The 27,569-nt window shown below is 36.8% G+C and overlaps 2 protein-coding genes across 2 annotated transcripts in view; both read right to left on the bottom strand.

Annotated features, from left to right (window-relative positions):
* LOC139726173 (band 3 anion transport protein-like) overlaps nt 1-5,404 on the bottom strand; it is a 140,643-nt gene extending 135,239 nt beyond the window's left edge. Inside the window, exon 1 of the mRNA XM_071637251.1 lies at nt 5,208-5,404. Coding sequence (XP_071493352.1) covers nt 5,208-5,273 — 66 coding nt within the window. The 5' untranslated portion in view covers nt 5,274-5,404. The remainder of the gene's footprint in view (nt 1-5,207) is intronic.
* An 8,065-nt stretch (nt 5,405-13,469) lies between these two features.
* LOC139726101 (peptidoglycan-recognition protein LB-like) lies at nt 13,470-20,534 on the bottom strand. The gene is made up of 5 exons (XM_071637181.1): nt 20,508-20,534; nt 19,055-19,224; nt 17,129-17,264; nt 15,072-15,140; nt 13,470-13,480 (listed from the first exon to the last, which is right to left on the bottom strand). Exons 1-5 carry the CDS (start codon nt 20,527-20,529, stop codon nt 13,470-13,472), a joined length of 408 nt encoding a protein of 135 aa, XP_071493282.1. The 5' UTR covers nt 20,530-20,534.
* Between the last annotated feature and the right edge of the window lie 7,035 nt (nt 20,535-27,569).

The raw sequence follows: 27,569 nt of genomic DNA, 5'->3' as shown, positions 1-27,569 counted from the left end.
GCTTCCAAGGTAGGAAGTCGCTAACCTTGTTTTGCCTCAAAAAGTGAGAATACCTCTTCTTCATTCCGTCAAGGCAATTGTTAGCTGTGAGAGCAACCATCTGTGAAATTGTCTTTCAAGTCCCAAATTTGCAACACTATACATTGTATTATAATCATGAAATGCACAGCATATGGTATGATGTACAGCATACATTGAAGTTATTAAAGGACAAGTTCACCTTCATAAACATAAGGATCGAGAAAATGCAACAATGTTAGTAGAACACAACAGTGAAAGTTTGAGGAAAATCAGACAATCCGTTCAAAAGTTATGAATTTTTAAAATTTTTGTGTTGGAACCGCTGGATAAGGAGACTACTACAGCTTGTGAGTCATATGCGTACAATGTAGTATAAAGAAAATACAAAAGAAAATTCAACATATTTTCACTTTTTTCGCATAATAAAAGAGCAATTGACTTGCCTCTTTCTAAAGGCAGGGGGAATAATATTACCCATAACATTTATCGGTAACGAGTCAGGGGAATGTGTACTTTTTTCAAAAGATGGAATTTTGTGAAATTCTCTTTATATTTTCCTTATATTGTTGTACGCATGTGACATCTAAGTTATTCATACACTGCAGTAGTCTTCTCATCCAGCGGGTACTGCACAAAAACTTCAAAAATTCATAACTTTTGAACGGATTGTCTGATTTTCCTCAAACTTTCAATGATGTGTTCTACTAATATTGCTACATTCTCTCAATCCTTATGTTTATGAAGGTGAACTTGTCCTTTAATTGCTCCTATGCTGGCCAGTGCTGTAACTCCATCTCTACTGGAACCCATCATGCCACGGGGGATACAACACAGATACTTGGTGCAACTTTTTGGAAGCAGCTCACTATTAAAGCAGGTTGAAAGCCAGGAACTTAAAACCCTACTCTACTCGGCCCTGGTCACTATGGTGACTGGTAACATGTCTGAAGACATAGGGCAGCCATTAGCAGACTGATGAGATCAGGTTTGCAACTAAATTACTCTAGCTGCAACTCTGATAAAGAGATGGGCTCTTTGGCACAGGAGCCTGTTTAATTGCCTGAAATTAATTGCGTGAATCTACACGTGCTCTGGCCAATTGGCCTCAGGCATGGGAATGTACTCCCTTGGTGCAAGCGAGACAAATTGAAAAAAAAAATAAATCTGCAATTGACCAGAAAATGAGACTTTGGAAGATTCTATTCTTATTGAAGGGGTAAAAAGATATCACTACCACGTTTCGAGAGCTGACTATATCAAGTACTGATGGTTCCTCAGCTTGTTACTTTTGTCTTGCAAATCTTCACACATCTCATAGTCATCATACCAATTTTGAAATATGGGACGGTAAAATCTGCTCTTCGGTAATATTGATCAATATCCAGGTGCAAAGGCAAAAACAGAAAGGTATATTTGAAAACAGTTCCCAACAGCAATGGAGAATGCAAGTTTCCCTAATTAACTTGAAACTTGAGTAATCATCTTGCTTTTAAAACATCCCATTTCAAGAATAAACCTTCACCATTCTCTTAGACTTTTCTCCAGATATATGAATTAAGTTCAGTATGAGCAATTTACCTGGAGTGAAGTTTCACTAAACAATAACATGAGAATGCCATGACAACTAGCTTAACCATAAAAGATTAGTTCTAGGTTGCAAATCAATCTTTTTATCTTAATCTTTACCGAGCAATTTTGTTTTGTGGTTTAGTATTATATCTTTTAGTCATTATTTCTTCTTTTCACTGCTAAGACTTTCAGGAGGCAGAACATAGTATTCTTTTTCATTTGAGCCCATTTCTGTTCAAAATACAGAAGTTTAAAAAACCTCTTTAAAACAACTGTACCAGCTAGATTAGGAACTTATTTTTTTGAATAATAAAAGTTCCTGTTTCCGTTAACTTGGCAACATTCTGTAAATTCTTTCAGATTCTGCAATGGTTTAATGGCTTAAACCAGTTCCACCTAATCTTCATAGACTATTTACAAGGTGTGCCATGAAATTCAGAGCTGGCAACATTATACCACGTGACAACATGCAGCAAAAACTTCCACCAGACTTGATGAAGGCTGTTGATTTGACTCAAATGTATTCTTTGTGTGTGAATGAGGACTTTGCTATCTAGGGAACTAATTTCACTAAAAGGGTAACCAGACATGTTTTCTTACTGATTTAATCATCACTCTCATAATCTTATTTCAGACAAAGCCACAACATAGGTCACCATCATTCAATGTGGCCGCGCCACATACCACGCACTCTTGAGATCACAAGCCATCGTCTATAATTTTGACCTTCGTCCTCCGTCCATTTCATACCGCCGCCTCGCCTGAACGCTTTGATTAGTAATCACAGGCAGAGTCTGAGGTATTGATTTACGGCGGTGATATAATGATTGTGAAGCCAGCTCATTCTTGTTTGATTGACCAGCTGGGCACCCAGTCAATAGTCTGCGGAAGTATGGGTTGTACTCTGCATTCAGTATGCAAATGGTTTTATTGTGTATAAGCTAATATAATAGAATCGTCCCATGCAGTCTTTTTCTATGCACAGATTGATGACGCCTTTACAAATATCTGAATTGAGTAAGAAATGATAATTATGCCTAACGTGCCAGTTCATTGGTGAAGATATTCTTATAACAAAAAAAGTAACAGGCAAGATTGATAAACTTGCAGATCTAATGTCTACAAGGTGCATTTAAGAACAGAAATCAAAGGGCAACACACACACACACACACACACACACACACACAAAACTGTAGTGCTTCACAAACATTGGATTGTGGGGGCAATACTAACAATAACATCAATCATATTGCATACCCACCAAGTGCATTGTTTTTAAAATTATACCTGCATACCAATGCACACACTAGCACTCTTCTGGAATAATACCACTCGAAAATATTTGCGAATTCATTCATTTCCTGTTTTCTTCATCGAGCACAAAGCAGTCAAATGAACTGTGTCCACTGAAAAGAAGTACACAATTGTGTGCTCCAATGCCATTGTGCAGCTATTTGTATTAAAAATTTGGGATTACTTCACAAAGATAACATCATTATGTCTCTGCAAAACAGGTCTACCAATTGTCAGACAGCTAAGCAGCAAACTAACACAGCTCTTGGGGTCTTAAAGGTAGGGAATCCCATTTGCAGGCCTTAAATGAATAGTTGTATGAATACAGTGGTATGTTGAAGAGAGTATCATTTTAGAAACTCCCATAAAGTATTGAAAGTGGAAGGTAACAATTAGTACATTTTTATTGACCGTTAGATTTTGAATTGAATTTTTTTCGGGGCTCACCGTAAATTCCAGTACATTACTAGGCTACCTTTGCAGACCCATACACTGCATGTGTGTCCATTATGTATATTTTGTGAAGAAAGTTCATCAAAACTTACAAACATTTCTATATACATTCTTGCCACACACTCTATATGTTATTACATCAGCTCTTATACTTTTAGATTTGTGTTTATAGATAAAAAATACAGAAGACTGCAACAAAAAGGTTTAAGTGTGGCTGACACACAGAACTACTGAGTAGTTGAGTTTTGTGTATTATTCAAATTGTAGATCTGTTGACTTCCAAATTTCTCAGCAGTGGCCTAAACAAGTCCCCCGAGGTTCATATTTAATATTTTGCTGCATTTTGGGAGGTTTGTAAAAGGTATCCCCTACCTTTAAAGGGGATGGCTAGTGGGAATCAGTGGGAATGCTGCAGGGGATTGTTCCAATCCTTGTGGGAGTACATTATAACAGGGAGGTGAGACAAAACACCTCCCTGATTATAAACTATCGCCCCGACACTGTACAGGCATGCTAACCTGGAAACATTGAACTGCACATTACTTGAATATGAGACCATTCTGAAGCAAATAATTTTCACACAACAATAGATATGTACTCTTAAATGAATCCCACGTGGATTGGAACAATCATCCCCCAGCATTCTCACTGATTCCCACTGATCAGTTACTAGCCATCCCCTTTAACTTGCCTTGCTGTTCTTGTCAGGTCAAAGAAAAGAGTTAGCATTGGTCAATATTGCCTTAAGTAATGTCAACATGTTGATTTGACAATCATTATAATGATGCTACTCACATGATGATAGTGATAAAGATATGCCACGTAGTGGTTGCTTATATTCCTTATTGTCTCTCGCTCCCTCTCTATCTCTAGCCCCTTTCTTTTCATTTCTCTTATTTTCCATCCCTCCTTCTATTTTCTCTTCTTTTTCTTCTTCTTTAGCCTCCTTCCTTGCCTATTCCACCCCCCCCCCCCTCCGTCTTTCCTTTTTGGCTCCATGAGCATCTGTTAATTATCCTAAGTGCTGTACATGATATCAACATAGGCCTACCACTTCATACAGACTTGAGCCATGATACCAGACAAATGGTTCACAGTGCCTCGGAGTTCTCCCTTGCAGGGGTCAAAGTACTCATTCAGGTCTGTTTGCTTTGTTCCTATTTGAATTGGTTTTTATCTCAACTTACTAACAGTTAGGACAATGACAGAATATTGATTTGTGTTAGTCTGAAATGGATTATTGCACACGAGTTATGGAGTTCTACCAACATGTGATGCAAAGTAACAACAGAGGTATTTCTTCTTTTTTTTTTCATTTTAACTGACCATTCTAAATCTTATCACACAGTATTTCTAATGAGCTTCAAAGTGTGATCTCGGTATTTGAAAGTCACTGCTGTGTAATATGCTGGAATTACAAACCCTAACAACATGGAGGGGGGAAAATGTTTCTGTCTAGACTACATAAAAACCGAAATCACAGCACAGTCTGTAAAAAAGACTAAATTTGATCTTTTGTTCATCATACCACAAAATACTCGCTGACTCCTGTAAACAGCAAATATATTTTTCATGCACACTTTGTAAAGTTCATGAATATCCCAGAGGATTTGAACTTTATAAGCTTGACATTCTATGGTGGGATTTTATGAAGTTTCTATCCAAAAGCCAACTACACACAAAATGTACTTTATTAAATACACACCAAATTATGCAGTACTGCAAGATAATGCTCTGTTCATATTCACTATCTAATGTCTACCATAGAATGGAACACATTACCCCTGATGTATTTGTTGCACAAGAAGAATGCATTGTGAGCTCTTCATAATGGTTTTTACCACTGTGAATGTGTATGGACATTACTCACGTTTCCATGGTAACTGCGTGCCTCATAGCTGGAGTAGCGTCTCCTATTGCTGGATCTGGGGTCCATGATGTAATTTGTGTCCTCCCGGCTCTTTTCTCTTAGTCGGTCACAAAGCTAGCTCGGCTGAGTGATGTATAATTCCACATTATAAAAATCCAAGACAGACAATAGTTTTTAATCAATCAAATATTCCTCAATTGTTCCATAGAAGCATCCCTTTGCACCCTTGGGAGGTGTTGATATTTCAGTGGTATCCAATGGCTGGAGAAATGTGTCAATGTAAACTCAAATGCCTTGTTTTCCAGAAATTCCCTGGATCATCAACTCTGCAACAATGTTGATCATACAGATTGCTGAAATCCTTCAGAAAGATGCAGAACACACAACATCCTCTCTAATGCTCAAGGTTTACCTGAAAAGTAAAAAGAAGAATAAAAACATAATGGAAAGATAAGAATAAGAGTGGGAGAAACAATTTCTAGTTTAACAGCTGCACATGAATTTTATTTGTGTTCTTTAGATTAGAATCATATAGATCATGACTACCTCTTAATACTTACAAAGTTTTTCTTCATTTTTTTCTAATTTCAACGAAGAGCAAAGGGTGCAATTCAAAGGATTTTAACATCAAAATATTTCATAAATGAAACATGGGCAAAGACAATGGGATTCCATAGGGATGGAATCATATTTTCTTTGCTTATTTTTATACTGATTATTATCTTTCTGGTCATTTCCCTACAATTGTATGTTGCATTGTGTAATATTTTGTCAGATGAACACAAGTGGAAGACGAAATCTGTTTTCAAGCTTTTGTTCTGCTTTGATAAATTATGTTTACTCAACTTGTCTGAAACAAATGTTGCCATCTTCTCACCAAAAATATTACAAAGCATGCGGATCTGCAATAGATGTGTCCTGTTTTTCCCTCTTCCCTACCCATCTGAATGGAATTACATGAGAAAATCTTGATGAAAATTCAAGCATTTTCAAAGCTACGTAAGACAGTCTCTGTTCCTTGATCTGTGAAACGTCATGCACCACCAGTGGACTGTACTGACCCCTCTCACTGATCTCAGCTTGAATGGAGAGTCTAACACCATGTGGTCGAATACTTATTGCATTATTAGCACAGCATACCTAATTGGCTCTTTCTTTCTCATCTCTCTATTTCCACTACACACTACGTCGTACGTGATGTGTTGACCCACACTGCTTCGAAAGTCCCTAATGGACAATTGCAACTTGATGAAAACCAGGCAGACAAGACGGTACCTAGGGCCTACGTAGTCAGGAATTCTTTAGACCCAGTGGCGGATCCAGAGGGGGGCGCAACCGGCGCACGCCCCCCCCCCCTTTAATTTTCGTTAAAAACAAAGAAAATAAAAAGAAAAAAAATGAGAAAAAACAATTCCTGGATCTGCCCCTGAGACCCACAGCCCAACATAAACCTTTGTTTCTTCTCCTACCCCCCGCCCTTTTCCCCCAATGTCCAAATGACCATTCCTTGAATCTGGGTCACATAAAGTTCAACAACAACTCCTGTTTCTTAATTGGCCTCACCAAGCTAAGACCTCAGTCCCATTCACTTGTATTGACAAAGGTCAAACACAATATCCCTCACTTTTCAAACCGTGCTCGATAAATGGATGACTTGGTATTAAAACTCAATAAAGGAAGAGTTTCCTAACTATCATTCAAAAGAATCTGTCTACAATAGCACTGCAAGGACTAATTTACTGCCTCAAGAAAGTGGCGAAAAAAATGCTCTTGCGTGAGTGTATAGAGCTAGGAAGTCGTGTATCATTATTTCTTTACTTTTTGAAATGCCACGATCAAAATCATTGCTACTTGTAAATCTATAAAAGGATAACTGCGACCAGCCCCAACGCGAAGCGTTGCATAACTTTGTACAAGGAGCGCCCCAGGGTTAAAAAGGCAAGCTAATCCTTGCCTTGCATGTTGCAATCTTAGTTCATTCAACGAATTTCTCCTATTTGTACAGTGGGTGTGTCGATAACGGATTTCATGAGACGGTGGAGATAATACGCAACAAATTACGATGCTCTATTCGTCAAAACAATGTGATTACAAAAGGATCCGTAATCCTGCCTGAGATACTGTTGTGTATGAAGGTAAGTCAAGCGTTGCACTGTTACACAGTTATCCGTGAAATCTGACCTCTAATCCCAAAACTATCCTTCAGTTTATTGTAACTGCTTTATACATTGGCTAAGAGTTCGTAACTTATCCCTCCTCAACAAGACTGTTGATACTTACAGTCAAACTTGTGCTTCAGAACGATATTCAAGGAATAGAGGTATCCACTCAAGAAATCCATAGACTACACCATAGATGGCCAGCGAGTGTTTGTTGCTAGGTTCGTCACCGACGATCCATACCACGTGTGTGAAGTCCAGTATACAGTCCTCGAAATACCTATGATCTTCGTTCATGATCGTGTGTGTATTATGATGCCCGCATTTTCCTCTGTCGAGTGCAAATAACCGCGTGTTTGAAAGGGGCGTGGCTTACGCTGCTTGCGACGAGCCACCCACGGAGAAAACAATTAGCCAATCCCGAAAAACAAGAACAAAAGTTGCTGTACGCCATTCTGAAGGAAGTTTTTAATTTTCTCTGCCACATCCACAAACCTTGATGCGTTGACTTGATTGTTGCTGTTCCTCAAGCCATTAAAGACTCCATGCTCAAGGTGTTGGATCCAGACATCATAAAGAACTCATAGACATACTCTTGATGGTGCTAACGTAAACTTCCTCAGTTACATCATCACGCGAACTTTCAAACAACACATCACTTTCACAGCAGTAGAAGTGTTACTTGGTGAGAATAAGACGTACGAGTTTTCTTTTCTTTTCTTTTTTATATCAAAAGGGAGATACGGTTTGAGGTGCTTACATGCCTTGTGAGACAATATTCTTCATCCAAGCCGAACTATCTGTTTAAACTTGCCAAGTTTGTTACAGTAGTATTACAGAAATTTAGCTCTTAATTCTTGTAAAAAGTTTATACCTTTTTAACCTCGATGTATATTTATATTATTTAATGTTTGTAATATCCTTGTTGTTTGTAGTATCTCATCTTTTGCGTTTTATAAAACTGCCATTTTGTGATTGTTTAATGCTGTACAATATTGTAAATATGTTACATTTCTCATACTCCGGAAGGGGTGAAAGAAATAAAGTTCAAAGTTCAAAGTTGAAGGAGTATCGTTCTTTTTGTACTCAGTCATATTCTCTCGTTTTCTGCCATATAACCTGAGTAAATAAACAATTTAATTCAATTTAATTCAATTTGGTTAAATTTGATTTTATCTAATTCACTTCGGTTATACTCTATGTCTATCCAACAAAAACGTTTGCATACTAGGAAGTATACATTAGACAATCTATATATTTGTAAAGTGTAAAAAAAATCATAAAGTATAATACAAAATGATATGTGCGAATGAATATAAATGAGAAAAGCAATGTACACTTTGCAATGATGACAAAGAAGCAAACCAGGTTTCATTTGAACGGGTAACATTATACATCATTCAATAACATTTTGGACGAAAACCAATAGATCTGTTGAGTATAGTATCACATCTATTTAAAAATGCATACTTCTCTGTCAGGGGATATGGATATTCAAAATATTATAGGGCCCATCATTCAAACTTGATAAATCTCAATATAAACTTGTAATCATTAAAGACATCACTCAGCCAATAATAATTGTATATCTCTATCCTTTATACAGTCTTATCACATGAGGTGTGATTTTGTTGTTTTTCTTTAATGAGAGCATAACATTATCTATCAAATTCCTGTCGAGAGAATTTTGGGAAAGGGAGCTAAAAGCTGGTGTGAACTTATGATGTAACTTTTCAAGTGTAAATAACGCCTCGTTCTGTTTTCTCAACAAAGTGAACATCGGATGTCAAAAATATGACGGAACTACCGAACTGAACAAATCGAAAATTCATGCATAAACGCACTTAAACATTAGATTGAGTACTCTGAACAAGTTGTCAGTTAGTATTACCTGTCTGTATTTATCACATTTTAAGAAAAAAATTATCAGAAAAAACACCCTTTAGTCACGTTCAATCAGCACACAAACACACACACACACACACACACACACACACACACACGCACACAAAATCGACATTGTTATTCTTAAGTACAGGTTCGCCGAGGGTGCGTGGAAAGTTTGAATTGATATAAATTCGGAAGAAAAATACGTGTATGATTTGACAGCGAGGAAGAAAAGGGTAAGCTGTGTGGTTTTTTTTTTATTTGCTTTGCACTCAACTTCAATTATCTAATTATAGGCATCTGATATATCATAGGCATGTGGGAGATTGACGAGGCAATCATCATCATCACCTCGGTTATCGGCATATGTGGTTGCGATTGATGTCCGTCCTTCCGAAGGTTCATTTCTCCGCAGATGAAGAAAAAGAAAAAAAGGTTAGTCATTCCGAAGGATCATTGTTCCGAAAGCGAAAAGAAGGTGAGAACTAACGAACCATAGGAATTATAACCTTATTTCGTTTTCGGGTTACTGAACTTTCGGAATAACAAACTTTTTTTCTCCCCCCCCCCCCCCTCATTTTTGGATGAACGAATCTTATTTCATTTTTGGAGCAACAAACCTTTGAATAACGAACTGTCCCTAAAAACCGTGATTACGACTGGCGTCATGTTATCATGAAACATGGAATATAAAGATTCTACAACTTCATAACTCTCCTTTTCGTGTCTAGTATGAATGCAACTGACAAGTTTGTTTTACTTTACCCTTATGTGCTTCGAGTGCTAATTGGCATAGAAACCCCCATAGTGTTGTACATACCGTCCTATAAATCCTTGGAACACAAACGGGCTATATAATCATACAAGCTTCAACGTGAAGTGAAAGATGATGGAAAATAGTTTACATCAGTATATTTGCAATACTATTGTAAAATTCACACCAGTCAAAATACTCGGGTTTTTCAGTTCAATTCAGTTCAGATTTATTTCTGCACTCTATGCACATACCAGAAGTAAAACAATTCAACAACGTGTCGCATTATATGAAATACATAGGCATAAGAAAACATGTACACTTAACATATCATCTAAATAATATCTTATATGAGAACGGTCTCCTTACATCAAATTAGTTCTCCTCTTCTCTGGCTATAACCTTCTCTCTCGACCATCTCTCTCTCTCTCTCTTTTCCCATTCATTCATATTCCATGTCTTTTTATAGTCAACCTTTACTTCTTTATTCCTACAGTTTGGAATTAGCTATCAATTTTGACTATCAATTTTATATCAAATTGTTGCTGTTTATGCTTTATTTTGATTATCACTCATCACAGCTGATAAAGTTTTGCGGTAAAATTACATTTCTTATACCTTGCACGAAAAATGGTTCATAATTCAATCGAAAGTGCAGACGTATATTACAGTGTACAGTATGCAAAGAGAAAGACAGTCTGATAGATTGCGAGAGTAGGGGAGTGGATAAGAACTTAAACTGACAATGAACTAAACACGAAAAGAAAACATGGTTGGATGTTGAGATTTCTTGTTCCAAAAGAACAACGATTATTGAATCTGAAAGTTGTTTGTATATGCGTATATAAACCGTGCATATCAAGCATTGTAGACTCCGTTATTAGTACTGTATATAATACATTTACACATAACTCATGCTCTTCCTTAATGGAATGTTTGTTCACAGCTGACCGCTTAACGATTGGACAAGCTTGCACAAAGGTTTCCATGGAAACGTTCAGCCTAGTTTGTTTTACTCTGATAATTTCTTTCAAGTATACACTGAGTACTGGACTCAAATCAATTCTGATGGAACCACATGACTATATCAGCCGTCGATGGCATTGCAGCTCGCTATACAAAACCGCGATGTTTGCCCAATGGTCATACATGGGACTAATTGCTTGTATATCGATTGTTACTATTGTGTTAGGGCGATCATGTGACAGATTTTTACCTGCCGTGCGTCAACTAGCAACGTGACTCGCCTTCATACAGAAATCTGTCCATTGCCATGATTGCCTCTGAATCCGTGCAATCAATCAATGTGCAATGGCGCCTTCGTGGCGCCTTGTATTTGTGATTGTAAGGCGCTTTCGTGGCGCCATATTATTATTTCAACAATATTATTTTAGAAATATTATAATATTTACATGTACCTCAAGGAGACTATTGTGCTAGAAATATGATACTGAGCATTTGTGTATCTATTATAGGAGACCTCCAGATGATTTTCAGATAAACAACATTTGAACAACTATAAATTAGTTATACAGAGGACAGAGTTTCAGAATTTGTGATAATTGGGATGAAGAATTAAAAAATTTAGAACAAACTGCAATGAACAAGGATGATGACATGGCAGAGTCACCATAAGAATGCATGAGTTGGGGCTCAAGGAAGCAGAGCAAAAGAAGAAGGCATGCATAGATTATACACAGGTGAACTCGCAAGCAAGCAGTATTGTAATGGAATTACAGTGCTACATTTCTGAAATATGTGAACCTCCTATGTCATCATCCTTGTTCAGTTTAATTTGTTTAAGGTTTTTCAAAGTATTATTTCTCTGCTCAAGAACCACAATAAATTCCACACATCTGTACATGGAGTTGTCGATTTATGTACTATATGATGTGAAAGTATGAAAATCGTCTGGAATGTCCCTTTAAGCGACCTCTGCGAGAGCAAGTGATCTTCTGAGTTTATTTATTACAAACGTTTATATACTCTATTTCCTTTTATACAGATGGTATAATCATTTATGATATGAGTGATTAGTGCCTGTTCATTCCTGAAGACAGATTTTTTTTTTTTTTTTTTTACCACGGGTAGACTGTGAAAAAGAAATCATAAAGTTTAATTTAAAACTGATTCTTCGTGTCTTTGCAAACTCTCCTCTTCCGCGATGTGTATGTACGGGGAGTCAATCAAGGCTTGTCCTCCTTTTCTTCAAAGAAGACATCATCGGGTTCGTTTTCTGTCTTCTTCGGCGGAAAGTGATCACTGGCTTTCTGTGAGAAAGATTGATGAAAAATATTTGGTTAAAACATGTTAAGTTGTCCGCAACAGCGTCGAGTTTCATTTACTACAGTGTATGAAAAAGAACATTATTTTTACGCCAGCAGATTCCAACCGATTTTAGAAATAAATTTACTATTTTGGGTTTGGAAATGCCACCTTTACTGAAATTATCAATGTTTGACAAATTTGTACTATTTTGCAATTTGATCCAATCTGCTGTATTTACTAATGTACATGATTGTGTAAGGGCGGGGTTCCACTCCAATATTCTATTGGTTACTAACCAGGGGCCCGTTGCATAAAAGTTACAATTATGGTAACTTTGCCATCCAGTGGTAACTTTCATGGAATTCTTGATTTTGATTGGCTGTTGAGTATTGTTGCCATGGTAGTTACCACTGGATGGTAAAGTTACCATAATTGTAACTTTTATGCAACGGGCCCCTCTGGAATAATGTTGATAAGACCGTCGAGCCTGAAACAATCTTTCCCCTAAAGAATGTAAATTCGGCTTACGAGGCGTTTCCCCCCCCCCCTAAATTTATATCCGCGTTAAACGAATCACCAATGCTATGTTGGTGTGAGATTCCCTTATTCCTTACAGTTAACTTGAGACGAGGGTAAACTTTGAAGGACAGATTCACCCAAATATATCTGTGAATTGAGTAACTGCAGCAACAGAGCACATCAATGAATGTTTGAAGAAAATCGGACCATCCGTTAAAAAGGTGTGACCTTTTTTTTTTAGGTTTCAGTGCCCCCAATCGCTGGATTAGAAGACTTCAACAGCTTGTGTCTCTTACATACTACACGATAAAGAATGTATATTAACCATACAGAATGTATACAGAATCAACATAAGGTAACATTATTCTAGATAGCAGATGACTTATACTTGACTTACCTCTAGCAGAAAGTAGGGGGAAAAACAACAAATTACCCTATTTTATAAACATGTGTCAGTCACAAGCAAAGAGAATGTGTGCTTTTCATAAAACAAATCGCATTTTATGGAAATTTTTTTATATTTTCTTTATGTCATCGTGTTGTGATTGTTACTTGTCCTTCTTAATACTGAACATACCCAATGTGGCCACGACTGGATCTCCTTGAAGAGCGCCTCGCCTGGACATTCCGTGAAAGGTGTGACTTGACGATGACCGTAGAGGGTGTAGTTTGCATTCAGCTTATTTCTGCGTTGAGAGCGTGAAAAGAGCATGTAATGAGAATAATGATGACGATAATGAAGACAGAACAGTAACCATAAGAAAAAATAGCGTTAAAATTTGTGCTCGACATATCGGGACGCTTCGCTACGCTGTCTGGTTTTAATTACTTTGCAACATACGATCACCCCTCCAGCCACTGAACTGAAATCTCCGTCAATTGCATGCAGTTCACATGCCCACACTGGGTGATGTTCGGTATTCCAAAGGCTCATTAATCCGAAATGAAAGAATATTTGTTATCCCAGAGGTTCGTTATACCGAAACACACAATGCCATCCGTATACCATGATAAGTTCTTCAATCAAAAAATGAAGTACAGTTTTGTTGTTTTTTTTTTAAATCCTAACATTTTTGGTGTTATCACGAAAGGTTTGTTATTCCGAAGTTTCCCGAAGCCAAAACTAAAATCACATGAAAATAAGGTTCGTTAATCCGACATGTCATTAATCCGAAGAGAAATGGAGTTCAATATTCAGATGGTTCGTTTCAATCTAAAAATGAAAAAAAAAACAAAAAAACAAAAAAAAAACGCGCACTGACGAATCGTCGGAATGTTTTCGGATTCACGATCCACGATAGTAGTCTATAGCGAACCTTATTCATTTTCGGACTTACGATCCTTTGCAAATAACGAACCTTAACAAAAGTGTAACCCGACCTCCCTTGTAGAGCACTCTATTCAGGCTATACCACTGTACGGTACTCACATTATTGCAGAACTCGAAACCTGTGGCCCGAATTCACAAAGGTGGTACAATTATTGAAACCATGGTTGAAACCATGGACAATTTGCATGGAGTGTCACATGGCCTATTTCGTTACGAAATCAGTCATTTCGTCGACAAAATGACCATTTCGTTGACGAAATAATAATTTTGTGGATGAAATGTTGTCATTTCGTCGACTAAAATGATTGATTTCGTAACGAAATAGGCCATGCGACATTTGGCGCTCCATACAAATTATCCATGGTTTAAACCATGGTTTCTGTACCACCTTTGTGAATTCAGGTCCATAGGTATAAGTTCTTTTGAAAGAGCCGTGTTTTATCCTCTAGATCACGGCATCGCACCTATCTCATTGTCATAGTATATATATAGGGTGACCATTTATTTAAAAAAAGCAAGAAAAAGATCAAACACCTATATCAGCAAACATGTGATATTTAGCATTGCGCCCCCCCCCCCCCCATCAAAAAAATGGTTCGCAACCTCCATAATACTTAGATTGATTTCTGTTACATTACAGCTCAAGCAAATATTCCAGACTTGCAGTGCTATCAAAGAAGACTCTTTAAAAGAGGGTTCTGAAGATTTAATCTATACCATAGGTTTATTTTTTTGTTATCAAATGCTTAATAAAAAGATGAACTAAACATATAAGCGGTAACATCTATAACCTCACCTTGTTTGTGTATTAAGCGTGTTAAAGCACGGGAAACATTAAATAAATTTCATTACTTTTTCGCTCTTTTACGTATTCCTACGAAACTTTCCTTCTTTTCTGGTCCCGCTCTGTTCACTGAAGCCGGAATGAAATCCCCCCCCCCCCCCACTGTAAAATAAAGAGGTGATCGCCTTCTTGTTGGGAAGTTTGACCGTAAAGTTACCCATGATGGATATTCCTGTCAGAAAAGGTGTAAAGAGAAGATTTTGAAACAAAAAGTCAGCTGTCATGAGGCAAAATGCTACTTTGAGATAAATTTCGGATACACAATCACGAAACGGATACAAGGAGAAATAACAGTACCGCACTTGATGTATTATGATTAAGGTATACGAAGTATTTCGTTCATGCAATTAATTGTATTATGGGCTTATGTCGTAGCTTGCTTGTTAGCCCTTTCCAGTATATAATACAGACTTTGGGCTTCAGTATACAGCATGATTTGGAAGAAAGATCCTCATGGAAGATGCTTATTGTATCCCCCGAACAGAGTTCGGAGGATACTATGGATTTGGCCTCGTTGCGCCGCGTCCGCTGCGTTGGCGTCCGTCGCGGAGATTTTCTTTAAATTTGGCATGTCTATCTTGAGGGTATGGTAAGACGAGGAAGCCTATTGTTTTGGTGATGGCGCCCTCGCTTGTTCCGTCTTTATACATGAAAAGGTAAATTTAACAGGGTCTGCTTGTGTGTGCGACGCTGGCCTTATTTCTCGACCGATTTTTTTTTTTTTTTTTCGAATTTGGTATGTAAATGTATCAGTCAAATCTATACACCTATACCTATTGATAATGCTGCCCTCACTGTTCCACGTTTTACAGGGTCAAAGGTCACCCTGATCATGTCAAAATTTGCAAAAGTGCTTATTTATGCAATAACTTGATTGTTACTCAATGGATTTTATTCAGACTTGCTAAGGAGATGTATGGGTGGTCATTCTACATGAAGGAAACAACAGTTTGTGGTGACGGCGCCCTCAGTGTTGACTTGGAGGCCAATGCACATTTCGTGTGTGTGCTCTATCAGCCACATTTCTTATCAGATTTTCTTCAAATTAGGCAAAAAGGTGCATTATAATGAAATGAAGATGCCTATATTGTTTTTGGTGATGGCGCCCTCGCTTGTTCCGTCTTTATACATGAAAAGGTAAATTTAACAGGGTCTGCTTGTGTATGCGACGCCGGCCTAGTTTCTCGACCGACTTTTTTTTTTTTTTTCAAATTTGGTATGTAAATGTGTCATAGTCAAATCTATACACCTAAACCTTTTGATAATGCTGCCCTCACTATTCCACCTTTTACAGGGTCAAAGGTCAAAAGTTAATGCATCTGATTTCTGGAAGGTCATTAATTTTTCTATCTGTACAGCATGCAGAAACATAATCATGAATCCAATTGATTCGACAGTCATTGTTTGATTCAGAATTGCAAGTAAGACGCAGATATGCTTTCCACTCGTTTTCGTAAAAACAAGCAAGCAAACAAATTCACACTGAGCTTATGGATGAATTTTATTGTGAATATCTAAAATATTTTACAGTTACAGCATGCAGAAACATAATCATGAATCCAATTGATTCGTCAGTCATTGTTTGATTCAGAATTGCAAATAAGACGCAGATATGCTTTCCACTCGTTTTCGTAAAAACAAGCAAGCAAACAAATTCACACTGAGCTTATGGATGAATTTTATTGCGAGTATCTAAAATATTTGTACAGTTCACATATCAGAAACAATGCTGGGCACGTGAGGAACATACGAAATTTTGAGATGAACTTCCATGACACTAGATTTTAATGACGTAAAAAAGATCTATTACTAGTATAATTGGATAGATTGGTAAGCTTTAAAAAAATGATCCAGCCCGACTGGGCCCCAAAACATGCAGGGCCTAATTTGTATTAAATAAAAAGAAATTGTGGCACAACATCTAATTTTTGTGGCCCCGGGGAACCGCTAATGTCGAGCCTTTCTATCTATCTATCTATCTATCTACCTATCCATCTATTTATCTATCTATCCATCCATCTATCTATCTAAGTGTATACCAATCTATCTATCTATCTATGTATCTATATATCTATCTTTCTATCTACCTATCTATCTATATCTATCTATCTATCTGTCTATCTATCTATCTATCTATCTATCTACCATGATTATACTTGCCTATTGATCTGAAATTGTACCACGGAGCATGAGCGCCCACCGTGTCCCACCCTCGTCCCTCGTACACTCGACCATCTTCGCCAACCAGAAATGAGTAGCCAATGTCATTCCAGCCACGATCATCCATGTGAAAATTCTAGCACAGGGTTTAAGAAAAGATGCTTCTGAAGTCACGCACATGTGACATCATCAACCTCATTATCATCATCCACGTCATCATCATCATCATCATCATCGTCATCATTGGCATCATTATCGTATGCAAGTTCCCTTTTATTTGTCACAATGTTTGTTGGCAAGGTCCTCCAATCCAGAACATAAGTTTGTATATTTAGCGAAGTCATTGTAAATGAACTTATTTTTGTACTGTTCACACTTTGTTTATTATCGATTCATGTAACAGGAATTAAATCTCCCAACTCTGTTTCGTTAAAAAACAAGGCAATCGCCAAATTGTGTCTCGCCCATTCGCGCACAAGGAATTAATATTTTTTATAACTCCCAGAAGTTAATTGACCTGCTTATGACCTTTGACCTTGTGGTGACCTTCAACACCCTAAGGGACATTTACCATCCAAGTTTGGTCACAAACGGACAAAGGGATCAAAAGTAATGAGCCATACTCGAAACGCGCCATAAAAACTTAACATTGGGCCCTAAAAATTTGTTGACCCTTTTCTGTGACCTTTGACCTTGTGATGACCTTTAACTCCCCAAGGGACATCTACCATCCAAGTTTGGTCACAAACGGACATAGGGATCAAAAGTTATGAGCCACAATCAAAACGCGCCCTAAGAACATAACATTGGGTCCTAAAAGTTTGTTGACCCCTGTCTGCGACCTTTGACCTTGTGACGACCTTCACCTCCCCAAGGGACATCTTCCATCCAAGTTTGGTCACAAATGGACAAAGGGATCAAAAGTTATGAGCCATAAACGAAATGCGCCCTAAAAACTTAACATTGGGCCCTAAAAGTTTGTTGGCCCCTGTCTGTAACCTTTGACCTTGTGGTTATCTTCAACTTCCCAAGAGACATCTACCATCACCCAGGTTTGATTGCCATTGTAGCAACATGTGCTGAGTTACGTGTGACAAGAGTCTTGCAAGTAAACTATAACATATGACCTCAAATGACCTTTGACCTTATCATGTGACCTCTTACGGCACCATAACATGAAGGTACCCCAAGTGCATCCATTACCCAAGATTGATTGCCTTTGTAGCAACATGTGTCGAGTTACGTGTGATAAGAGAGTCTTGCAAGTAAACTTTAACGTATGACCTCAAATGACCTTTGACCTTATCCTGTGACCTCCAACGGCACCATAACATGAAGGTACCCCCAGTGCATCTATGATCCAAGTTAGGTTGTAATCCAAGCAACTTATGTGAAGTTATTTGTCAAAAGAGAGTCTTGCAGGTAAACTTTAACATAGAAAAGAGAGTCTTGCACATACTCTTTAATATATGACCTCAAATGACCTTTGACATCATCACATGACCTCCGACAACACCATACTCCAGTAACATAAAGATACCCCTAGTGCTTCTATCACCCAAGTGTGGCTGCCATTGCTTTAACAGTTGCCAAGTTATGCATCATAAGAGAGTCTTGCAGGTAAACTTTAACATTTGTGACGGACGACGGACGGACGACGGACGGACGACGGACGGACGACGGACGGACGCCATTTGGATCCCTTAGTCTCGCCTTCACCTCCGGTGGGCGAGACAAAAATTGTATATACCTTTAAAAATTTCCGCAATTCTCAGTGCCAACCAATTTCACACACAACGAAAATTATACATTCACTAATATCATAAATGCATTTCCATATACGTATAAGTATAGATATAAATATATATATATATATGAATAGATAAATTTGTGAGTGGATGCCCGTATACAATATCTCGCTTGTACCTGTATCGACCTCATCAGCTTGCTACAGTCCTGCAGAGTGAAGCACGCGTATGTGAAGGTGTGGTGTAAGATGACGAACGGGACTGGAGTGGCCATGTCTTGGCGGGCCTTCGGCGGTCTGGCGCCCCACAGGCTGCGGGAGACTATATCCGGGCACGCCGTATCAGACGCTGTGTGAAAAGCATTTGCGTCATTACTGCTCTTCATCCTCCCCCGAAAAGTTGGTCGAATCGAAATCGGGTCATTTTCCCCTAATCGATGGATTCATTTCAATTCACAGTTAATCAAAATTATGAGAAGCATTTTCTCTTTTTTTAAGGGGGGGGGGGGAGGGGGAGGGGATGGGGGTTGTGTCCAAAGAAAAATAACATAACGCAAGGTGTATAAATCGTTTTAGTTACAGAGTTTTGCTGCAATGTTTGCTTACAAATCGATCATTTTTTCTTTTTTATTTACTAATTTTTTACAATTTAGGGATAGAGTATAAACTATAGACATAAACAGATAGATACTATTGCAAAGGTAAAGGCATCAACAGAAAGGTGGGTATTGATAAACAAATAGATAGGTACTGTTGATAGGCCTAGATAGACAGACAGACAGACAGACTGATAGCTTGCTTGCTTGCTTGCTTGATTGATTGATTGATTGATTGATTGATTGATTGATAGATTGGTTGGTTGATTGATTGATTGATTGATTGATTAATTAATTAATTAATTAATTAATTTGTTGTGGTTGATTGATTGATTCATTCATTCATTCAGTCATTAATCATACAGTCATTCATTCATTCATTCATTCGTTCATTCATTCATTTATTCATTCATTCATTCATGTGAAACTCCTAGTGACTGGGAAATCTGGTGGCCCAACACTCGGTTCTGGGTTGATAAATTCAGAGTTTTTCCATGGTGTTCAGTGAATGCAAATTCTCTTTTATTTTCTTTATTTATAAGCCTAAATGTATTTCCCCAATACTTGTGTGTATACTCGTGTGTGTGTGTGTGTGTGTGTGTGTGTGTGTGTGTGTGTGTGTGTGTGTTGTGTTGTGTTGTGTTGTGTTGTGTTGTGTGGGGGGGGGGGGGCAGCTGAATATACTGCTCATATACATACACACACAAACATATATATAGACAAATCACTGATGTAATAGATTCAAGCCCACCTTGAAAACGCACTTGTTTACAGTGTAAGCAAATATAAAGCAAGCTTAGTACCACCACTGTAATTGGAATTGTATGTTTTTGTATAATCTTTTCATTTTTTGAGCGCATAGGGACATTATCACTTTGTGTTAATCGCTACATAAGCACTGTCAATTATTATTATTATTATTATTGTTATTATTATATTATTATTATTATATTATACATATATAGGTCTATATTGTATAGAGGGTAGACAGATAAGAAGAGAGATTTCATGATTGCTCCATCTCCATCATACTCACCACTAACTCGTTTGATATCCATTCTCAGAAACTGTGTGTAGTGACAAAATGAAATAAAAAGGAAAATAAATCGGTGTCAAAATGGTTTCAGTTCATTGATCGAGCAGGAGAGCCAAAAGTACGATGAGTCTATCGAGAGCTGGGTCCCATTTCATAAATGATGTTAGGATAGCAACTGCTGCTGAAATGTCAACTTCCCATAGCAACAGCCAATCAGGAAGCTGGATTCTTGTTATTACCATTTGCTGTCCCAGCAAGAGTTGCTATCACCTCAGGTTTTGTTGTTGTTGTTGTTGTTGTTGTTGTTGGTTTTTTTTTTTTTTTTTTTTTTGGGGGGGGGGGAGTGTTTTGTTTTTAAATGGGGCCCTGGAAGTGAAGTATTTTTAAACTTTATTTTATTTATCCTACAACCTCAGGAAGTGCGTTGCTTACACACGTCAGACATTAGAACCTGTTCATAATACAGTATTTGGAAAAAAAAGAAGAAACGTCATGCTAATATGATCCATCGTGCTGTTCAAGTCATGTGACGAAAAGGTAATCACGTGTAAGACACCTGCAGTAGTATAATGGTCATATGATCAGTCACGTGCAAAGAAATCACTGGAGCGAATCTTATCTCCGTATTCACCATAACGTCATCAATAAATTTTATGGAGTAAAATCGCACTAAGATTTAAAGAAAAAAAGACAAATAGAGCATGCAGTGAAAGTTTACTACACGAATGTGGATGATATTGGTCATAATGATGTGCTTTTATAATTCATAAGACTCCCCCATTCGCTCTGAACATATATTTTCACTAAATTTCTGTTTTTATAAGAATTGGAGAACAAGTCACATCAAAAGCATCAAATTAATATCCTAGTGCAACGTTAACCAGCAAAGCAACTATCCCTGTCTCTTTCGCGTTCTAGATTTAATGAACTGCAGTGAATAAAGTGATACTAAGCATAATTATGGATTTGTATACAATTATGATTCACCGAAACTGAACATAAAACAGCAAAGTTTTGACATTCTCAAGCTTCAAATGTATCATATTTTGCATAGATGGGTATCAGTCATAATTGTATACAAATAAAGTCATAAGGCCATAATAAGTTATCAATGTTTCCTCTTTCTACTCATTATTTCTCCCTCACAGCTGTTACGTTTCTTCTCCTGTACTTTCGATCTGCTTTGTATTTCATTTTTCCTTTTATCTACCCCTCCCAGCTCCCATTTCTTTCTTTCACACACACACACACGCTGTCATTCTCCATGTGGATTGAAAACACATCCAGCTGGCACAAAACTGTAAAACTAATACAGTAGTTCTGCGAGTCACGGACATGGAATACAAGCACCTGCTGCAAAGCTTGCTCGCGCACACATGACAAAACAAAACAAATCAAAATAAAACAGCGCCACCTATCATCTGCAGTGACGTCATGGTCAGCCGAGAACGCGGGGATTTCCCTAATCACAGTAAGCCAGTTCGGGGTGTATACTGTTCATGTTGTTCCCCTCTGGTTTTCGTCTAACCTCCCTCATTGAAGCCATCTCTTTGCACCCACTGCGAAGAGCAGACCGTTATTTATATAAACGACGTATGCTATTTGCGTATGACAGGATTACTGAAATTGTCTTTAGATTGTCTGTATAGTCAGCCAGCCAACTCATTCAGTCTGAGATTGAATCTCGAACAGACGCAACTCCCCCGCAGGCTTATCGTAGGAGTTTCACGTGAATAAAGGTTTATAGTTAAACAATCATCAAAGGAAACCCTGATGACGTCACTCTGCCATTTTTATGGTTATATTTAATAAAGCAATATTGGACAGAAATGACACGGTTGCGGTGAATGGCAGGAAATGAGGGGAAAAAAGGTGTTTTAAACGGGCAAAGCACACAGTGACATAAGTTTTGTAACATTTCTAAATCATGATTTCACCCGGCAAAAAAAAAGTCCCGTGGATTACGCACGTAAGTTATATAGCCAGTTGTCTTCTTCTTTAGGGAATTGGAGGCATAATTTACCATTTGCAGATGAAACAAAAACCTAGCATTAGTGCTTTAAGATTCTAAAATATAAGTTGGGGATAGAAACAACCACTGTAAAAATTTGAATCAATAAAATCGATGCTAAGTATTGATAAATATTCAAAATGTGAACAATAGTTATAATAAAAATGTTTCCAGACTAAACCGTCTACAGTTACAGTTTATTGAGAAAAATACTTATACAGTGTATCTCCTTATATTTTAGGCTTTATTACAAAAATTTTATATGGCAGGCATGTTTTGTGCTACAACAGACCTACGCATATGCATCAAATGTGATATCTTGAACATTTTTAAAATCACTTCTCCCAAAAGTAAACAAGACCTTTAACTGAAACTAACAGCAAAATCAACCTCCAGGTGGACACAAAATACCAAACAACACAGTCATGTACACAAATATCTATGATGGCATTGTTAGTAGCAAGTGAAACTACAGTTCTCATTAAACTAGCTGGATCCCTAATGGGAAATATTCATCAAAAATCAAAATAATGAAATGAACAGCATATGTTTTCAGTTTCATGTTTCGCATCAGACAGAAAATGAGGAAGTTGTTGTATTGCGTTTTTTTTTAAGTGTTAAATGAGACATCCGAATCTGATTTAGTTGATGGAGTACCAGTTACACATGCAACTCCCTATGATAATTTCGCAGCCTGAATTTACTTATGATTTTGATGATTCAATTCAGAACCCGCTATGTAATTATATAACTGTTAATGAATGTAAAGATATGTATCATAGTTTTTCTAAAGACACGTTTTCTTTGCTGCATTTAAACATAAGGAGTTTAAATAAGCATTTTGATGAGTTACAGTTTTTATTAGAATCTGATCACACTCAATCATGCTCTGTCATTGGTCTGAGTGAAACTTGGCTAACCGCGTCGTCTGAAAACTCTTTTGCTATCGACGGATATAATATGTATGTTAATAACAGATCTGACAGGAGTGGAGGTGGCGTTGCATTTTATGTCTCAAGTTCTTTTAAATGTGTTATTCACAGCGATATCTGCAGAATGGATAGTACCGTTGAATCTCTTTTCATTGAACTTAGTATTCCAGGATGTAAGAATGTGGTAGTTGGAATTATATATAGACCTCCCAATTCAAATATTGTAGATTTTTTTACTTATATTGCAGATTTGGCAAAAAATCCAATAATTCGAAACAAGGACTGTTTTTTACTTGGTGATTATAACATTGATTTGTTGAAATCAGGAAATGATCATTCTTCAAGTGAGTTTCTCGAAACGCTTTTGTCTTCTTCCTTTCTGCCCCTCATTTCCAAACCGACTCGGGTTACAGATCATTCGGCTACTCTCATTGATAATATGTTTTGTAATGTTTTACCCCTCCCTGACTCTTTTATAATTCTTTCAGATATAACGGATCATTTTCCAATAATGACTTCCTTTACTTTGAGAACGCTTGTTAATGACTCCAAATCTTCATTTCCTTTATTTAAACGTAGAGTGTCCCCTGAAAAGTTGGCCAGTCTTGATGCCGCTCTTGATAATGCAGATTGGTCACGAGTATATGACAATGACGATGTTAATTTGTCTTTTGACAATTTTATGAATATTTTGAATTGTTTTTTGGATGATATAATTCCTAAACAAAAGAAAAGAATGGATTATAAGAAGACTCCTAGGTTACCGTGGATAACTAAATCAATTCTTCGCTCAATTAACAGAAAAAATCGTTTATATTATAAATACAAAATGGAAAATACTGATCAATCGAAAAGGAAATACACATCTTATAAAAATACACTAATCAGAATTTTACGTTTTGAGAAGAAAAATTATTACTCACGACAGTTATCAAAATTTCAGTTTGATATTAAAAATACCTGGAAAGTTTTAAACCGGGCGATGAATAAACAGAGCAAAAAAGTAGAGATTGATCAAATTAAATCGGATGATAATTTGATTAACAATTCTGTTGATATTGCCAATGTTTTTAACTCCTATTTTTCTCAGATAGGTGAATCGCTTGCTCAAGATATCCCGGCCACAAAACAAAATTTTACTGAATTTTTAGGTCAATGTAACCCAAATTCTGTTTTTTTTATTCCAACGAATAGGTATGAAATTATTGATATTGTTTCTTCTGTTAAAAATAAGCGCAGTTCCGGTTATGATGGTATTGATAATTGTATTCTTAAAGGAGTCATATCTGCAATTGCAGACCCTTTGACTCATATCTTTAATTTATCAATTTCTCATGGTATATTTCCTGATAAAATGAAATTGGCGAAAGTAATACCAATATATAAGAAGGGTGACAAACTGGATATCAGTAATTATCGCCCAATTTCTTTATTATCTTCATTGTCTAAAGTATTAGAAAAAATAATTTATACTAGAATTATCAATTTTTTTAATTTGCATAAAATTTTTACAAAGTCTCAGTTTGGATTTCGAGAAAAACATAGCACTATTCATGCAATTCTTCATTTCGTTGATAACGTGGTTAACGCAATTGACAACCACGCTCATTTAATTAGTATTTTTTTGGACTTCTCCAAGGCCTTCGATACAATCAATCATAACATTTTACTTTATAAGTTATCGCATTATGGAATACGTGGGAAGGCCTTGGAGTGGTTTAAGAGTTACTTAGGTAATAGGAAACAGTTTGTTACTATTAAAGATAATAATTCAGTTATAAGAGATGTCAAGTGTGGTGTTCCTCAGGGAAGTCTTTTAGGACCGTTGTTATTCATAGTATATATCAATGACTTTTCTTCTGTTTCTGAAATTCTTTCTTTTATTCATTTTGCAGATGATACCACTGTTATTTTTGCTCACAACGATGTTGATATTTTAGTCCAAAAAGTTAACACAGAACTGTTAAAAGTTACTAATTGGGTCAGGGCTAATAAATTATCATTGAATCTTCAAAAAACAAAATATATGCTTTTCAGTAATACTGTCGAAGTATTAAATTCTAACATAGTTTTAGATGATATTAACTTAGAAAGTGTACTAGATTTTAAATTTCTTGGTATAATTGTTGACAATAAACTGTCTTGGAAAACACATATTGATCATATCTGTAAAATTATTTCACGTAATATAGGTGTTTTGAACAGATTGAAATTTTATATTCCTCAAAAGTCATTACTCATGTTATACTCCACTTTGATACTGCCTTATTTGAATTATGGAATTTTGGCTTGGGGTAATACTCATCAGACCCTCTTGAATAGAGTGTTGTTACTGCAGAAAAAAGCCCTCCGTATTATTTGTCATTCTCCTACACGTTCACATACAAATTTACTGTTTGCTTCTAATAAGTTACTAAAAATAAATGAGTTGTTTTTACTCAACTTAGGTCAATTCATGTACATGTTTAATAACAGTTCACTTCCATCTATTTTTGATTCAATGTTCCTTAAAAACCAATCATTTCACTCCTATCCCACCCGACGTTCAAATGAATTTCATTTACCTTTTTTCCGAACAATTTTAGGGAAAAATTCATTTATCTACACTGGTCCAAACTATTGGAATTCTCTGAACCACGATATAAAAACAGCTCCCTCTTTGTATTCATTTAAACGGAAATTAAAAGCCTATCTTTTGCGATTTTACAATAACATTTGTCATGAATCGGATTAGTTTTACACGTTATTCATTTTGATACCCCTTTCATAAAATCCGCATAGTTGTTTACACATTGTCGCTCGTACTAGCTGACCACCGCCAAGTTCGTGAATAAAGTTTTGGGTTAAGTTAGTCATGCAGTTGATGGATCTTTCTTCGGGATCTGCACTCTATACGCTTATATAATGAGGGACTTTTTTTTTTTCCGTCCGGTCTTGTCTCTGTCTTGTTTTTGTTTTCCGTCCGGTCTTGTCTCTGTCTTGTTTTTGTTTTCCATCGTCCAGCCCTCGTGTATCGTTATCTCCGTTGTTCTAGTCTTACTTCCTGTCGTAGTCTGTCTTTTGCGTTTAACTATAGCCTCGTCGATGTCCCAGTGTCGTTTTATGTCCGTTTATATGTTAATGTTGTCATTTTGTGTTTTTCTTCCTTTTCTGTCTGACTCTTTATGGGCTTCCATTTCTAATTCTATTTTGTCAATGTTTTTAAACACTTTTTCCTCTCTACTTTTTTTTTCTCTGCTGTTACAACTATTTTCGCTGTTGTTGCTTCAGACATTTTCGTTGCTGTCCTGATGCCGATAATTATTACCAATATTTTCACTGATTCTTTCTCTCCTAAGGGGCCCACACTCTACAAGCTTCGTCTTTTCAGTGGGTCCCTCCGTTTTTCGCCTTCTGTACGTTGATATTCAACTTTACTTTAATTTACTTCAGGCATTGTAATGTATCTTTACTGCAAGTATACAAGTGCTGTTTTACTCTGTTAAACTCACTTTGATTGTTTGTTTGGTTTTTTTTTTGGTACGATTCTTATCACTGAAGAAAGAGTGATGTATGTTATGTTATTTTTTTACTGTCGAGAAACGGAATAAACTTGAATTTGAATTTGAATTTGAATTTGGGTGAACATACATACTTATATACATACACGCACGCACGCACGCACACAAACTCAGTTTGCATATAGATCCTGTCTTTTTTTTTTTTTTTTTTTTACGTTGGCTTTATAACTTCACCATCAGCTAACCATGATAATGAGTGACAAATTTTACCGAATCAACGCTATGCCGGCATGCCGGATTTAAAAAAGAAATGCCCTTTCTGTACATAGGAGATTGTAGGTTTTCATGAAAATGCGATACAAAAGTACATAAGCAAAGGGTGGTAAAGCTGCTTTTGGAACTTCTCTCTACAAAATGTCACACAAAGGACTAATCACAAACCATATCCCCCGGACAATGAGAGGTATGCTTGAAAAAATACCCCAGAAAGAATCGTTTGCACGTTTTTGCAATTACACTTCCCTTTTCACGCTTTGGTGAAGGTGGGGCCGCTTAATTTTATCAAATCTTTTGTGTTAAGAAATCAGTATGTCACGAGATCGTAGTCTTGATTAAATAC

This window comes from Diadema antillarum, unplaced genomic scaffold (assembly GCF_040938485.1).
Source record: "Diadema antillarum isolate AM-2024a unplaced genomic scaffold, OU_Dant_1.0 seq00000079_RagTag, whole genome shotgun sequence".
Lineage (NCBI taxonomy): Eukaryota > Metazoa > Echinodermata > Echinoidea > Diadematoida > Diadematidae > Diadema > Diadema antillarum.
This window is presented reverse-complemented; position numbering and strand designations above follow the sequence as displayed.

Coding starts and splice junctions, on each gene's coding strand:
- LOC139726101 (XM_071637181.1), bottom strand. CDS start 20,529: ATGGATATCAAACGAGTTAGTG. Junction 19,225..20,507: donor GGATATCAAACGAGTTAGTG/GTGAGTATGATG, acceptor CTTTTCACACAG/CGTCTGATACGGCGTGCCCG. Junction 15,141..17,128: donor GTACAATTTCAGATCAATAG/GCAAGTATAATC, acceptor CTTTTCTGACAG/GAATATCCATCATGGGTAAC.